This window comes from Haemaphysalis longicornis, unplaced genomic scaffold (assembly GCF_048455015.1).
Source record: "Haemaphysalis longicornis isolate Haplotype H1 unplaced genomic scaffold, Haemaphysalis longicornis Haplotype H1 scaffold_1, whole genome shotgun sequence".
Taxonomy (NCBI): Eukaryota; Metazoa; Arthropoda; class Arachnida; order Ixodida; family Ixodidae; genus Haemaphysalis; species Haemaphysalis longicornis.
Window position 1 is genome coordinate 127323476 of NW_027526203.1, and position 14424 is coordinate 127337899.

Genomic DNA, 14424 nt, shown 5'->3' on the forward strand with positions numbered 1-14424 from the left:
TTACGTCAACTATCACAATTTCTTGGGTATTACTTTCAACCACCATCTGACATGGACGCCACACATCTAAAGCCTAAAAGAGCAGTTAATGTCCTTCGCGGACAATTTCGGCAGGATTTCCAACAGCACTGGTGGATATAGGGTCAGCTCTCTTTTAAGGTTATACGACGCCCTTTACGAAGGCCTACCTCGTTATAGCCTCCCAGTCCTGACCTTTTTCTCCAAAGGGAATTTTAAAATACTAGAGGGGTTACAGGCCCGAATTCTGAGGGTATGTCTCGGTGTCCCGAAGACCACCTCCACAATGGGAACCATGACAGAGAGCAAACGGCTTCCACCCACTGCTTTGCAGGCAATGGAACAACGCTGCCGCCTGGGCCTCTGAAGTGCAGCACGCTATGCCCTCCCAGTGTCAGCCTTCAGCCTCTTCTCCTCACCCTCCGTGGCTATTCCCTCCAATGAAAATTGTCACCACGGTACCTGGATTTAAGCGGAGGGCGGGTATACTAGCCCCGGCTCTAAAGTTTTTTGCCTTGGAACATATCAACAACAAATACAGAGGCCATATTCACGTGTACTCTGATGGCTCAGTGACGGCTGTATCGTCGGCGATAGGGATCTCGATTCCTTCGTCGCTCACTACCATCTGCGCCCTACTTAGCCACAAGTCATCTACGACAGCTACTGAGCTGGCTGAACTGCGCTATTCTTATCAGTATATTCTAAAGCAGCCGGCCAATCAATGGGCTGTTTTTACAGACTCCAGGTAAGCACTCGACAGCTTAAAACAGCTTCCAAAAGAACAGCTGGCTTGGGAAATCAATCTTTTGCACTTACACGCCATACAAAGGGTACACAGCGTAGTTTTGTAGTGGCTTCCCGCCCACTGCGGAGTTGCCGGCAACGACGCAGCTGTCAAAGCCGCCTCGTATATGGCCACAGTCTCTGCACTCCTGCTCTACCGATCCCATTCACTAGAAAGGATGCGGCAATTTTGCCTCATCAACCGCATGCAAAGCGCAGATGTCTATCTGGACTGACGCAAGTCAATACCCACCTCTTCACGCGATTGATCATCCTAAATGCACCTTCAGAATGCCACCTGGGCTCAGCAAGCGCGAGGAAGCCATTCTGCGTAGGCTGCGCTTGGAATGTAGCCTACACGGGACATTACCTGCACAGAATCCAACAGGCATCTTCACCTTTTGTTCGACATGTGGCTCACGAGAAGGCATTCGTCGTGGTATTTGCGTGTGCCCAAAGTACACCATGCACAGTCAGAAACCAATATTATCTTTGTGCAGGCAGCTTGGTGCGAGACTTGAGCTGAGGGCTGTTTTGGGTCCTTGGTCGCGTCCCAGTCAAGTTACACTTGCAGTCAAAGCTTTCTTGGAGTTTCTTCGAAGCACAGAACTAGGCAGAGTTTTGTGATTGAAAACTTCTGCGCATCGAAAGACACCTTTACACTTTATAGTTGTTTTGTTTTCTTTCTCTTTTTCCTCTATCATCTAGCGTAGCAAGCCAGCGCGACGACTAGGCTAACCGCGTTGGTCTTCATTTTTTGTGTGTGTGTGTGTGTGTGTGTGTGTGTGTGCGTGCGTGCGTGCGTGCGTGCGTGCGTGCGTGCGTGCGTGCGTAGCGCGTGCACGCGAGCCTACGTTTATAGCGGAAACATGCATATGGCGGCCCACCTGCAGAAATGATGGAATCCGACTTGCACTAGCTCCTCTCCGTACTGACTTTTTACACTCTGTACTGACTATAAGGAATGAAAAGCCGTAATGATTGATTGTACGGTTTAACGCGACGACGCTTCGTAGGCGATGAGGCGCACCGTATAGTGGAGGGCTCCGGATTTATTTGGACCTACTGGAAATCTTTAACGTGCGCCGAAATCTCGAACACACGGGTGTTTTCGCTTTGCGCCTCCATCAGAAAAGCGGCCGCCGCGGCCGGGAATCGAACCCGCGTCGTCGTGCTCAGCAGCGCAACGCCATAAGCCACTGAGCCACCGCGGCGGGTAAAAAAAAAGCAGTAATGAAAAATTGGTGTGTCATTCCGAAGTCTGTGATTTAGTTTACACCAACAAATATCAGGCGAGGTTGAAACCACGATTGCTCTATGGATGAAGCGGTTATGGCGCCATGCCCTAGCTGTGTATACGAGCACAGCCTCCGAGTTTGAACCGCCAGTATTATTATTATCGTGCTGAATTGCTAACGTTTTGCTCAGTAAACTTCCATACTGGTTAGAGCCTGCAGCCAGCAGGTGCCCATGCACACACAAAGTAGGATATTTGGAACTCAACCTACATTTTTTGCGCCCCATAATGCATGTTGGCTTACTCTCATGCCATGACAACGTAAAGCGATGTGATACAATACCTTTGAGCGTTCGGCAAGGTTACAAAAACTGTTTTGCCATCTCGTTACCTGCGATTACCGAGCTAATGCTTCCTGCCAAAGCCGACAACCCCGAAGGACTAGAATTTTTTTTTTTTTTTGCGATAGAATTCCCGTTGGCATAAAAACCTATTTACAGGTAGAGATGGGCATCCGTCTGTAGGAGGAAGGCAAGAAGGGAGGAGTGGTGGAGTCCCCAGAGCCACCGCTGGAGGTCGGGGGGTCTTCCAGGATGGAGGCCTGTGCCTCTCAGGTGTCGCTTTCTGGCTGAGTTTAGTGAAGGACACGCCCATATTAGGTGGTCCGCATCAGCTTGTGCGGCAGGAGCTGTGCAGAAGGGGCAGGTGTCGTCGAACGGGGCATGGTAGCGTGGTGGCCACGCCCGGGTCACAGCAGGTACAAGCGCCACTCCAACGCGAAGCCTGCGCAGCAAAACCTCTTCCCAGCGAGCAAGCTACTGGGGAGGTCCGTTCCACACGGTGGGATGAGGGCACGTGTGGCGCGACGCAGATCGTCCTTACGTCGTAGAAAGTTTTCTATTGGACCGGTTGTTAACACTGGCAGCGGCCGAGGAATAGACGTTGGTTGACAAGCCCTATTCGCTGCAATGGGGAGCGTATTTCGCCGAACCCACAACAGCCGGAGAGGGCAGGGGTACGTGCCTAGTAGTGTGTGGATTTCCCTTGAAATAGTGAAATTGTTGGATACTCGGCTTAAGTCCCGTATCGCCGCCGTGGAGTCCGTGTAAAGATGCAGGATGGAACCCACTGGGGCGCGTTCTAAGGACAGCGTTAGTGCCTGGAAGCCATCCCTGATGGCTTTGAGCTCTGCCAGTAGAGATGGCAGGGTGCGGATGGTTTGGTAGAAGCAAGTTTGAGAGGTGTCAGGGTAGACGGGACACTGCATCACAGTGGATAAAACGCCATCCTGGGCCCCAGCGTCCACGAAGGCCTCTACTGTCTCGTGCTGGGACTCAGCCGTCAGTAGTGATCCTCTCGCACATGCGTTTCCGGTAGATCGAGTGTGAAGTCGAGTCAGTGGTCGATTGTCGGTAACTTGGTGATACAGCCATGGCGGCCTGGTACAGCGCGATCTGGTGGAGCAGGTAGGGAACAGCCCATATAATTAGCTAAGGCCGCTTCTTCGCAACAAAAGTACGTTTGTGCATACGGGCTGAGCGACGTTGTTCGACCCCTTCACAAGCGTGTTCAGCTGAGCCTCAGCTTGGAGCGATTGTACCGGAGTCATTCTAGGGAGGCAGGTGATGGTGCGCATTGCGGCTCCGTTAATAGCCTCAAGTCGGGCCCACTCAGTCTGAGTCATGTACTGGAATTGGTCCTGATAACCAGTCGCGGCTGCAATACTGACCTCACCAGGAGGTGAGCCATCTTAGAGCAGGAACCACCAGACTGCTGCGAGATGCGTCGAATCACGTGAAGCATCTGGCCTGCTTTTTGTCGGGCAGATCGAAGCCACATGGCAGCCGACCCATACGCAGAAATTTCCAACCCTAGCACGCCAAGAGATGTGGCAGTGCGTACGGGTTGGCCGGAAATTTGGAGTGTGAGGGGAGAGATCACCAGTTTGCGACGGCCCCAAGCACTGGCCACAGGCATAATGGCTGTTTTATCTGCTGAAAGTGTCAGTCCAGCGTATTGGCACCATTTATGTCTGCGTTTCTGTCAGGGCTTGTTGAAGGCACACGCTTTGGCGATGCAGGTCTGGGTGGACGGTCCATACCGTTATGTCGTCCGCGTAGACGAGCAAATGCAGGTCCGGTATGGTGCCCAAATGCCAGGCAAGCGGCAACATCATAATATTAAAAAGGAGAGGCGAAATAACCTGCCCCAGAGGTACTCCGCAAACTTATGTGAAGTGGCCATAGCTTGCCCCGCATTTTCGTATGGAAAAAGATCTTTTAGTAAGAAAGGTCTCGATGAAAGCGCACACCTTGTCTGGCAGACAAAGGCTGCGGAGAGTTTCCAGGATAGGCCCGTGGCTGACGTTATCGTAGGCCTTGTGGATGACCATGGCAAGGACAGTCCGCACTTTGTGTGAACGAACGCCTAATAGCACCATTGATGACAAATGGCCAAGCCCATCCTCTGTACCCAGACGATGTCTAAACCTGATCTTGGCCGGGTGGTGCCATTGGAACGTGTCACCACCATTCAAGGCGGACCGCCAGCATGCGCTACAAAAGCTTGCAAGTCGTGGATGTCAAGGCGATTGGGCGCAAATTGGGATGATGGTCGGGTGGCTTTCCTAGAATTTGTTTTCGTGTTGCATTTTCACTGTTGCCGGTCATTAGCGGCGGGCTGTTTCGCTTGTTTGAAAGATTGCTCGATACAGAAGTTCACTCCCAGATCCGACTCTTCGCGCTCCGCACAGGACCGCCTTCGCAAGGAATGGGACGACGCTGGCAATCAGTTCTGCTGAAAAAAAAAGTGATCTGCGCGTTGTTCATTGGATGCTTCGCGTCCGCAGAAAGCCGATCGAAGCGGCGACTGCGAATGCCGGGCGCGGTCGGGTGATATTCGATCATTCGCTGAACCCGAGTTGTACCCTCGCGCCAATTCGTTATATCTGAAGCCCAATGCCATGCCTCAAGGCGTGCTGTGGCGATCATGCCTCGTTCTTACGTTGTAGACGATCGTTCGTTTTTATTCATCTACAACTGCGGCCCTTATAAATGGGCTCGCCTGTAATTTGTCTCGTCAAGGCAGCAGTAGATTCTCTCCCTTCCATCTCCTGTACAGACGTGAGCTAACCTTGCCAATGAACACCAACCATGCTGCCATCGCTTATTTCCCCGACCGAGTACGCCAGTGAGGTTATTGCCCGTGCCGACCGAGCACGTCAGATAGCCTGCACGCGCCTCTCCGCTTTGCAAAGCTTACAAATGCCTCATTACGACGTCAAGCACCATAACGTCCGTTTTTCTCCCAGCGCTCTTCTCTTAAAGGGCCCCTTCCCGTAGTGTGTGTCTTTCTGAAAAAAAAAAAAAAAAAACTGTGGTTGATTCCTCTGTCATAGGAATCAGTAAAACACTGAAGTGAAACGTGCAGCGAAATCTGCAGCTGAGCATGATTTCCGGGTCGGCGGCTGTCTTGTGGGTGCGCTTGGCGAGCGACGTCCTGCTGGCGGGTCGCTTCGGCAAAGGTGTACTGGCTTCATTTCCGTGACGGATATGACATCAGTGAAATCTTGGGTTATGGCGGCATAAAACACTCTCGTGTTAAAATATAAAACCTGAAAACGAGCAACACTAAGTATAACGTACTGGTGATGATGATGATTGCTATCGGTTTCCTTTGTACTATTTGGTACTAAAGGTTGCTTCCTCGCAAAAAGACCCTGTGTGCAGGAGTGCACCCTTTACAGGCCGCTTGCTTCGTTGTACTGGCGTCACTTCCGTGACGGATATGACGTCAGCGAAATCTTCGTGTATCCGGGAATAAACACATATTAAAAAAAACTTCTTCTCGTGTTACACCGGACCTTACCGCGTTATTCATCAGGTGACTGACGTTAATCAGCTCTGTTGTCCCTTCTGCTTCACCGCACCGACCTCCAACTGACGTGGTGCACGTCGCACGCCTCCAGCCCTATCAAGCCTCCGCCCCTTATCGTGCTTCCTAGCAAGAACCGGGTCGGTTCTTTTTGCGTCTGGGGGCTCTGTCGCGAGGGGTTACGCACTAGGCTATGTACCCAAGCAGCTGGAGAGAGAGAGAGAGAGAGAGAGAGAGAGAGAGAGAGAGAGAGAGAGAGAGAGAGAGAGAGAGAGAGAGAGAGAGAGAGAGAGAGAGAGAGAGAGAGAGAGAGCATAACTTTAATGAGGACCAGCGATGTTAGCCGAGCCATCGGGCTGGCTTGCTACGCTAGATGAGAGAAGAAAAACAAAACAAAAAAACAAAAAAATCCGAAAATGAAAAGATGTCATTTGATGCGCCCAAAATTTTCAATCACAGAACTCTGTCCAGTTCTGTGCTCCGAAGAAACTCCAAGAGAGCTTTGATTGCACGTGCAGCCTGACTGGGACCCGACCAAGGACCCATAACAACCCTCAGCTCAAGTCCCGTCCCATGCTGCCTGCACAAAGATATACATCGAACACGGGTATATCGAATTATTGTCTATATCGAACACGTAAATTATCCCCTCGAAAATTCCGTGTAAAAGAATAGAAATTAGTACGTTTATATCGAACGGTATTTTCCCCGACATTGGCTATATCGAACGCCACGTGAGCTGGAAGGTGCTCTTTGGCAGTCCCTTAGCGGGTGACATCGCGCCTTCGGCGGAACCCGACAGGGACAGAAGCCCGAAACGCCAGGAAAATGTCACAGTGCGAGGTAGGGATGCCCCGACTGCGCTCCGACTGCACACGTTCTCTGAAATGAGGAACAGGTCTTTTTTTCGGCTAGCTACGTTCCCAGGCTTGCCGAAAATATTTTTTTCTCTCTCTCTGGGTCTGTCTTCCCCCGATGCCGCTTCGGAAAAGGGAAGAGCTAGAAGGAACGAAGGCGCTGGCGGCCTCCTCCTTCTTTTGCATTTTGCTGTTGTTGCTCTTTCGAGAATTGTCCCGCACCTTTCGTAGATTGCTGTTTCTCTCGGAGGTGACCATCGCGAGCGCTTTTTGGAGAACGTTCAGAGAGCGTTGGAATCGTTACCATCAAAGTTCTTTTGTTGCGTGCGCGTTGTTCTTCTTTTGCGTGCGTGTTATTTGTGCATGGTGTGCGAAGGCGCAGCGAACGGCTGGAATTTTCGAGTTGTGCAGGCGTCGTGTACGTGTCTCAGGACACGTGTGACTGGGTGAGGTTGAACCGACGCGGAAGCAACGGCCGCTACAACTGCAGCCAGCGTAGAGAAGCGCAAGAACCTGGACTTTGCGAAAAAGCTGAAAGCCATTCAGCGGGTCGAGGCGGGAGGGAAAAAGTCGACGGAGTGTCTGCCGACGACTTCGTGAACGCTGACAGCAATGTTCAGGCTGTTTCGAGCCTCGGTGACGAGAATATCGTAGCTGCGGCCGCACTAACCCAGGCTGATAAGCTCGAGTGGCGCAGATCGTCCGGACAAGGAGGCGGCTGCGCGATCGTACTCCGCCGGTGAAGTGGCGGCTTCGTTCAGCTTGATTCGCCGTGGTTGCGGCGACATGGAAGGAACTGGGCTGTCGCAACTGGATAGTCTCGAGAAGATCGAGACCAGCGTCTTGAATTTTATTTCCAGGACGAAGAAGCTGGCCAAGATCAGCGATTTTTTTTTTTCACGCAAACAAAGCATCTAGCTGTTGCGTCGTGAGTGTGGAATTAGTAGTCATTCTTCAATGCGTAGATCGGTAATTGATCGTCCACCACAGGTGAGGTCTCAGAGCCCATCTTTTTTATATCGAATTTTTCATATATCTAACTATTTCGCGATCCCCTTGGAGTTCGATATATCCGTGTTCTACTGTAGTTTCTGTTGCAGGGTGTGCTTTGGACACACGCATATGACATGATGAATGTCTTCTCGTACGTGAGTCACATCTGGAACAAAGAGGTCAAGATGCCTGCTGGATTTTATACAGGTAATGTCCCGTGTAGGCCGCATTCAAGCGCAGCCTATGCAGAATGGCTTCGTCGCGCTTGCTAAGCTTCCAGGTGGCATTCTGATCTGAAGGTGCACTTTGGATCAATCGCATGAAGAGGTGCGTATTGCTGCCTTGCATCAGTCCAGACAGACATTTCCGGTTTCTATGCTGTTGATGAGGCGAGTATTGCCGCATCCTTTCTGGTAAATGGGATCGGCATAGAGACTGTGGGCAGATGAGGCGGCTTTGTCAGCTGCGTCGTTGCCGGCAACTCCGCAGTGGGCAGGAAGCCACTGCAGACCGACGCTGTCCTCTTTGTATGACTTGTGAGTGCAAAAGATTGATTACCAACTTAATTAACAGCACCTCCGCGCGACGCGGCGCCCGGCGGCGGCTGCTCGCTAGCTGCTGCTTGCGCGCATCGCGGGCCGTTGCACATAGCTCGTTACCGCCTGTCCAAATGTAAAACCTAAGTTACACATGCGAGGAAGGAGACGATTGTGTGTTGAAAAATTGTGCTAGGAATTGTGACTAGCGCTGGTAGTAAAAGCGGCGAACCAATTTATCTGCACAACTTCCCTGCATGCATCCGAGAAACAGAAGTCGGCCATGAGCCGTTGGGGGAGAACCCCTTTCTAAAGCTCGCCGCGAGCCAACTTGTTACGTTTATACTTCCCTCAGGCTCTCCTATTCTATTGTGTGACTCTTCCATTCACCAAAGGACTTTCTGGTCCGTACCTGAACGGGAACAGAATGAGCTCTTCGGCCGCGCGATCACCGCAGCGCTGGCACGGCACTTCCGATCATGACGTCATTAGCCGCCGGCCAATCGCGAAAGACGGCCAGGGCTTTGACCGCGCCCCCGGGCAGGAGACGTTTGCTTTGACGAAAACAGATGGTGTGGGTGTATTTACACATAAAATAAACATGTTTTTCGAATTAAGCGCCAAGAAAACCATAGAGTAATGCCCCCAACGAATATTTTTTTAACAGCTCTTCACCAGCCCTAGATGTCACCGCTTCTAATTGGTAGCACAAGGATGCTGCTGCCGGACTATGGCGTGGCCGTCGACTCGCTTGTTGTCTTTAATTGCTCCGGATTTGGGGAAGTCATCGCCCCCCGTTTTTTTAATGCCGAACGCACCAGCCAATCATGCCCTGATCGCCGAACAATTGCTAGCCTTCCCAATGCTTTAATTACGTGATCAGTTACACTCAGGGTGGTGTCTCACCGCTATGCCTGTGCGACAATCTTCCGTTCACTCGCTTGCCAAAATGTATATATGCCGAATGGCTTGCACCCAAATTACCCCGCTCATGCAAGGCCTTTTTTTAGCGAAGAGGTCGGAGCCAGTTGGCCCGCTGTTCTGGGCATGTCGTTTTGACCGCAGCGCTTTATGTTATGCCTGCTCTTTTGCGTCGTGTTCTTTAAGGGCTATCATGCGTGATTTTTCAGTAAAGGCTAGAGCCAATACATGTTCGGAGTTCCCAATTCTGCAACTGCATCAACTATAAGTTCGTAATCTGAGGATTGCTCGAGCTCGTCTTTGGATACTCTTGCTATATATCAGCCAAACTGCAGATTCAGCCCAATCCCTACCCAACTTAGTGATGGATGCACATTCAGCGGTGGCTCAGTGGCTTGAAACCACCCTTCCGGGCACCAGTGGTGAGAGCTGTGTTTCCGGGAAACTTGGAGAATCATCGAAGAATGGTCCTGTGGCAGCCACAAATGTACTCACCGTTTCACAACCCAAGACAACCTTACCTGCTGCACCGACCGGAAACTCCAACTGGGACCAAGCCATTGAGATCCTCTCATCTGAAGACAGTGATGATGATGTGATTATTGTATCTGCCAACTTTGCGCCACGGCAGGCCTCCGTTAGTGCTACGCCCAATCCCCCATCGACACAGGGCCAAGAAGCCCCGCTACCACCAGCTCCACCCTCCAAAGCGATCCTTTCAGGGACGACGGGTAGCTGCCTAACATGTCCCCTCAGCACCTCTTCTAATGACCACATGCAAACCCACGTACTATGTTTTGTGGATGCTGAGGGTGCCAAGTAAGCACCACTTTGAAGGGGCTGTCGCATCCACATTTCTTTTAAGCTCATGTTGTAGGAGGCTGATAGTGCAGCGCTGCTGTTGGGAGTTTCCCTACACATTCCCACCTGTGCAACTTGCACCACGCAACTGGTGGTACCCAAACTGGGCTTTCATTTTTCCTTGTATTAAGATCCCTCCTGCTCAAACTGCACAAAGCACGATCCCGAACCCCGCGGTGCTGTTGAGGTGTTTCAGGTTCCGTAACATTGCTATGGTGAACCTCTGCTGGTAGTATGCACGTGGACTAGTTGCCTGCAGGAAAAAAGAAGAAACACACAAGCACGTGGCTGTAAATATGCAGCCTGAATCAACTGCTCTTGTACTGCTGAAACGACCTTGCTTTGTTAGAAAGTTGTGTTGCTGGTGCCATTTGGTTGCAAGAAGAACTGAAAGCAAGGTCGAGTGTGCCGCACTGCTTCCACTTTTAAGCACCATAGAGCTAGCTGGGGCCAGAGTGATGACCTGTGTGAGCGTGGTGGCTTCAATCCATGTTACACCCCTGCATCTAGGTAAAAAAATTGCCCCCACCTCCCCGAAGGGAATCGTGAGGAAGTGCGAATGCATTTCTTGCGCCGAGAGTACACGGCGTAGTAATTCTGCCATCGCCTTGAGAGGCGCAGTACCGGCGAGGGGGAGCTGTCAGGCGAGGGGAGAGGCGCGCGCCGAGGGTGAGTGCAAACCTAACGGGGGGAGAGGCGCGCCAGCTGCAGAGCATGTGACGTCACGGCGCGAGGAGAGGGGGAGCAGACGCAAAGGCGCCAGCGCGCGGTCACGTGGGAGTGTGACGTCACGGCGCGAGGAGCGGTGCGGGAGGCGGAGCGCGCGCGGGTCACGTGGGGTGTGACGTCGCTGCGCCGTTGCTACAGACGCTCCTCTCCGCTCCTCGCGCCGTTGCTAGGGGAGAGGAGGAGGAGCAATGCGGACGGCGGAAGGTTCGGGGTCGCTTATAAAGTGCATCGCACTTAAAAAAAGATGGGAGAGCATGGCTCCGATCTGCCTACTGCTAACATGATCAGCAGCTTATGATGGCGGGATAAATGATAATGGACTGCTTGTGGCTCTTTGGTAAACAGCATTTTCAAGGCCCAATAAAACAAGCGCACTTTTGCAGTAAATCAGGAGACTTCCTTGCTACGTAAAGAATACTTGTTTATTCAGGGATACACTCTGCCAAAAAAGGTGGGCTTGCCTACTGGGAGAGTGGGATTTCTAGCATCTGGAACACTTGCCGAAGAAGGTCTTCATCCCAGGACTGAAAAAAATAAAACCGTTTGAACCATACCAATCTTTCCATTTCACCTGGTTTCAAACCCTTGCGGTAAAAAGTCGTAACAAGACAGGCCAGTGCTGGAAGAAGTCTATTGTGCTCAAAAGCAGCTGATAGAATTCTCAATTCAACATTGGGTCAGGGTTTTTTTTTGCTTTACTATAGCTGGTGGTTTCCTTTATAGCAGCCAGTGTTGTTATGAAAAAAGCTTTGCAGTATCAAAACTTCCGATATGGATTGCTGCTGGACACATGCCACTCATGCAGTTAGTGCACCACAATATCAGAGTGCTTGCACTATATCAAAGCAATTTTCTATCTTTACATAGTACCAGTACTCATGGCTAGCCACCCAAAACAAACTGCATTATCAATGCTTTGTTTTTACAGTGAACACTGTTAGTACTATAACATTCAGCACACTCCATTCAACAAAAGGGGGCAAAGTGACCCGACTCTTGCACATATGACTTAGGGGGCACCTCAAGGTTGTTCGTCAGCATGAATTAAAATAAAATGTACACCAGCTGGATGCTACCAACACTGGTTTTTTGACTGCATGCATACACAGGCAACATGGCACCATATGGAACACAAGTAGTAGCTATACATTGCACATCATGCGTATAGCTTTTGTTTGAATGTATTTCCCACAAATACAGAGAACAGAATGGTACTAAGGGAGAATGCACTTTTTCAATACTACTTGTATTTATTTCTACATCTAATTATGAGACTGCGCTCGGGTTTTATACTCATCTACTATATTACCGCGAACCTTGTACGGGTTTGTTTATTTATTGTTTGTTTTTACTGCCTTGCCATGCCCGGGTCTGTTATCTGTGTCCCCAGCAAAGCGTGTCTTCCATTCTTTATTTTTATGCCGCACGGGCTATCTCATTCAGATAAGGAGACTGTTTCGCCCTAACGTCACCAGTGTAGAACAATCTTCCTTGATCTACAATGTTCTGGATGTGAATCGACGGTTCGAGAACCACGCGCGCCGAAAGATAAAAAGCCTGCAGAGCAGATGCCACGGTATTACTCTCGCCGACGCTCGTTAGCGCACGTCACTTTGTTGAGTGCTCCTTCGCCGCCTGCGTATTCTTTGAGTTGTTAGGGGAGCACACGTTCGCTCCAATAAACTTCTTTCCCTTGAAGACAACTGCATCGTCTTTGGCTTTGTGACAATATGGGGCAGAAATACGATGACCATAATCCCAAAGTGAAAAATTGAAAACCCCACCAATATGGGCGAATAAGAAAATTTTTAAAATAACCTATGCACCAAGTGAGTGCCGCGTAACACTTAGAACTAAAACTAGGCACCTGCCATTTTACACAGTACAGGTTCATGGCTTCTGGGACTCATAAAAAATTCGCAGCTCAGCTGCACAGTGTGAGTGAATTTAGCAGAACCAAAATCCCGTAACACAACAATTCCACAACACCAGGACAGAATGCGCCGAGTTAATGAGGACCTTATGTTCTCCTGCACGGACAACAGCAGCTGCCTCTATTGCCAACTGTTACGTTAGCCTACTCTGACAATGCCTCTACTATTTGTTACACAGCCACTGAATTATGTAGCCACTGAATAATGCTTGATTTGGGGTGTTAATCAAGCCATACACCAAGTCCTTTGATTGCGAGACGCCCGCACGATTGTGCTGCAAATGGGATGCGGTGTGTTATCGATGCAAAAAAATGAGATGCCAAAACTGAACATTCAAAATGGTACTGAACTAACCAAAACAGGACGTCTAACCACTGCAATAGAGGACAGGAAACTCAAGCTAATTTAGGGTTCTGCAGTATTACTCTGCAATGTGTGAATGTGCATGGAATGCTCGCAGGGACGTCAACTTATTTACTGAGGTTACAGAAAGAAAGAAGAAACACCTAAATATCCCTAAAATCCCATCGTTTTGGCCTTGCAAATTCAGAAGCAAAATTGCTTCAGCAAAGCATGGGGCCAAGTGAGAACAGAGCATTTCTTTAAGACCAAGTGCGGTTTTTCTTCACCTTCATTGGCACCAAGATTCCCAACATTTCCTTAAATTAGTTCACTCCTTTGGAGCCTTGAAAGCCCCTACCGAGTTATCAGCATGGCTGATTACAACCTTTACTTTGACAGAAACTTGGAATGGGCACTTAAAACTTGAAACACACAAGCGCAAGCACCAGTGCTTTGACTCAAGAGTTGCCAGAGGACAAGAAAGAAAGAAAGCTGCTTGCTTTGTGCGAAACACGGTGACATGCAAGAGCACGTGTTATGGCCAGGGGGTTCTGTGCGTGGTGGCTGTGGAGAGAGCGAGCCAGCTTGACATCCAAAACAGAAACGTGTTTTTAACCCATTACAGTCATGCATCTCACAGAACCTTACAGCGGAAAAGGGTAGTTCTGCTCAATTTTTTACTTTTCTACTCAATTTACCTCCCCTTTTTTTTTTTAAATGCTGCATTTTGAGGCATTTTCATTGCTTGTTTTTCTCGTTAGAGCACAGTACCTCACCAGGCATTCATGAGCCACCCATTTCCGATGTGACTGAGAGGTGAGAAAGTATGGCCAGCATACAAGGTGTCCTAGGTATCATGCACCCAGGTTTAAAAAAAGAGAAATGGCTTTACTTGAAGAAAAGCTAGTGCATAATGTTTCCAGCACAGTGGAGTAGTGGCCAGCAATTTTTTCATTAATAAGATTTAATTAATAAATCATAATTAATTAACTAACTCGAGAACTGTCCAAACCGTCAAGCGTCAATGAGGCACTTGTAGGTACCCACGAGAGGCATCTAACTCCGGCATTTTCAGCGGTGAACTAATTGCATACTCATTTATTCTGACTGATAAAGAAACCCCACAAAATATGAAAAATACCTTGTGACGGTGCCTCCACCCGCATCATAAAGGAGTGCCCTGAAATAAGGTGATTGAAAGTAGCTGCTTTGCCTGTCACATGACCGAAGAGACGGCACATCACCTTGACAATGGAATGCATGTTAGGAGCAGCAACAGCAAGTGCCGCGGGGCATGTGTGGCAGATAAGGCACAAACTCGATCACAATTTCTTCTT

General features: G+C 49.8%; 1 protein-coding gene across 2 annotated transcripts in view; it reads right to left on the reverse strand.

Moving 5' to 3' along the window:
• Positions 1–11215: 11215 nt before the first annotated feature.
• The window catches only part of LOC144179699 (nuclear factor NF-kappa-B p105 subunit-like), a 120460-nt gene continuing 117251 nt past the window's right edge, over positions 11216–14424 (reverse strand). For both annotated transcript variants that reach the window (XM_077708146.1, XM_077708153.1), the window contains exon 19: positions 11216–11335. In XM_077708146.1, coding sequence (XP_077564272.1) covers positions 11273–11335 — 63 coding nt within the window. In that variant the 3' untranslated portion in view covers positions 11216–11272. The remainder of the gene's footprint in view (positions 11336–14424) is intronic.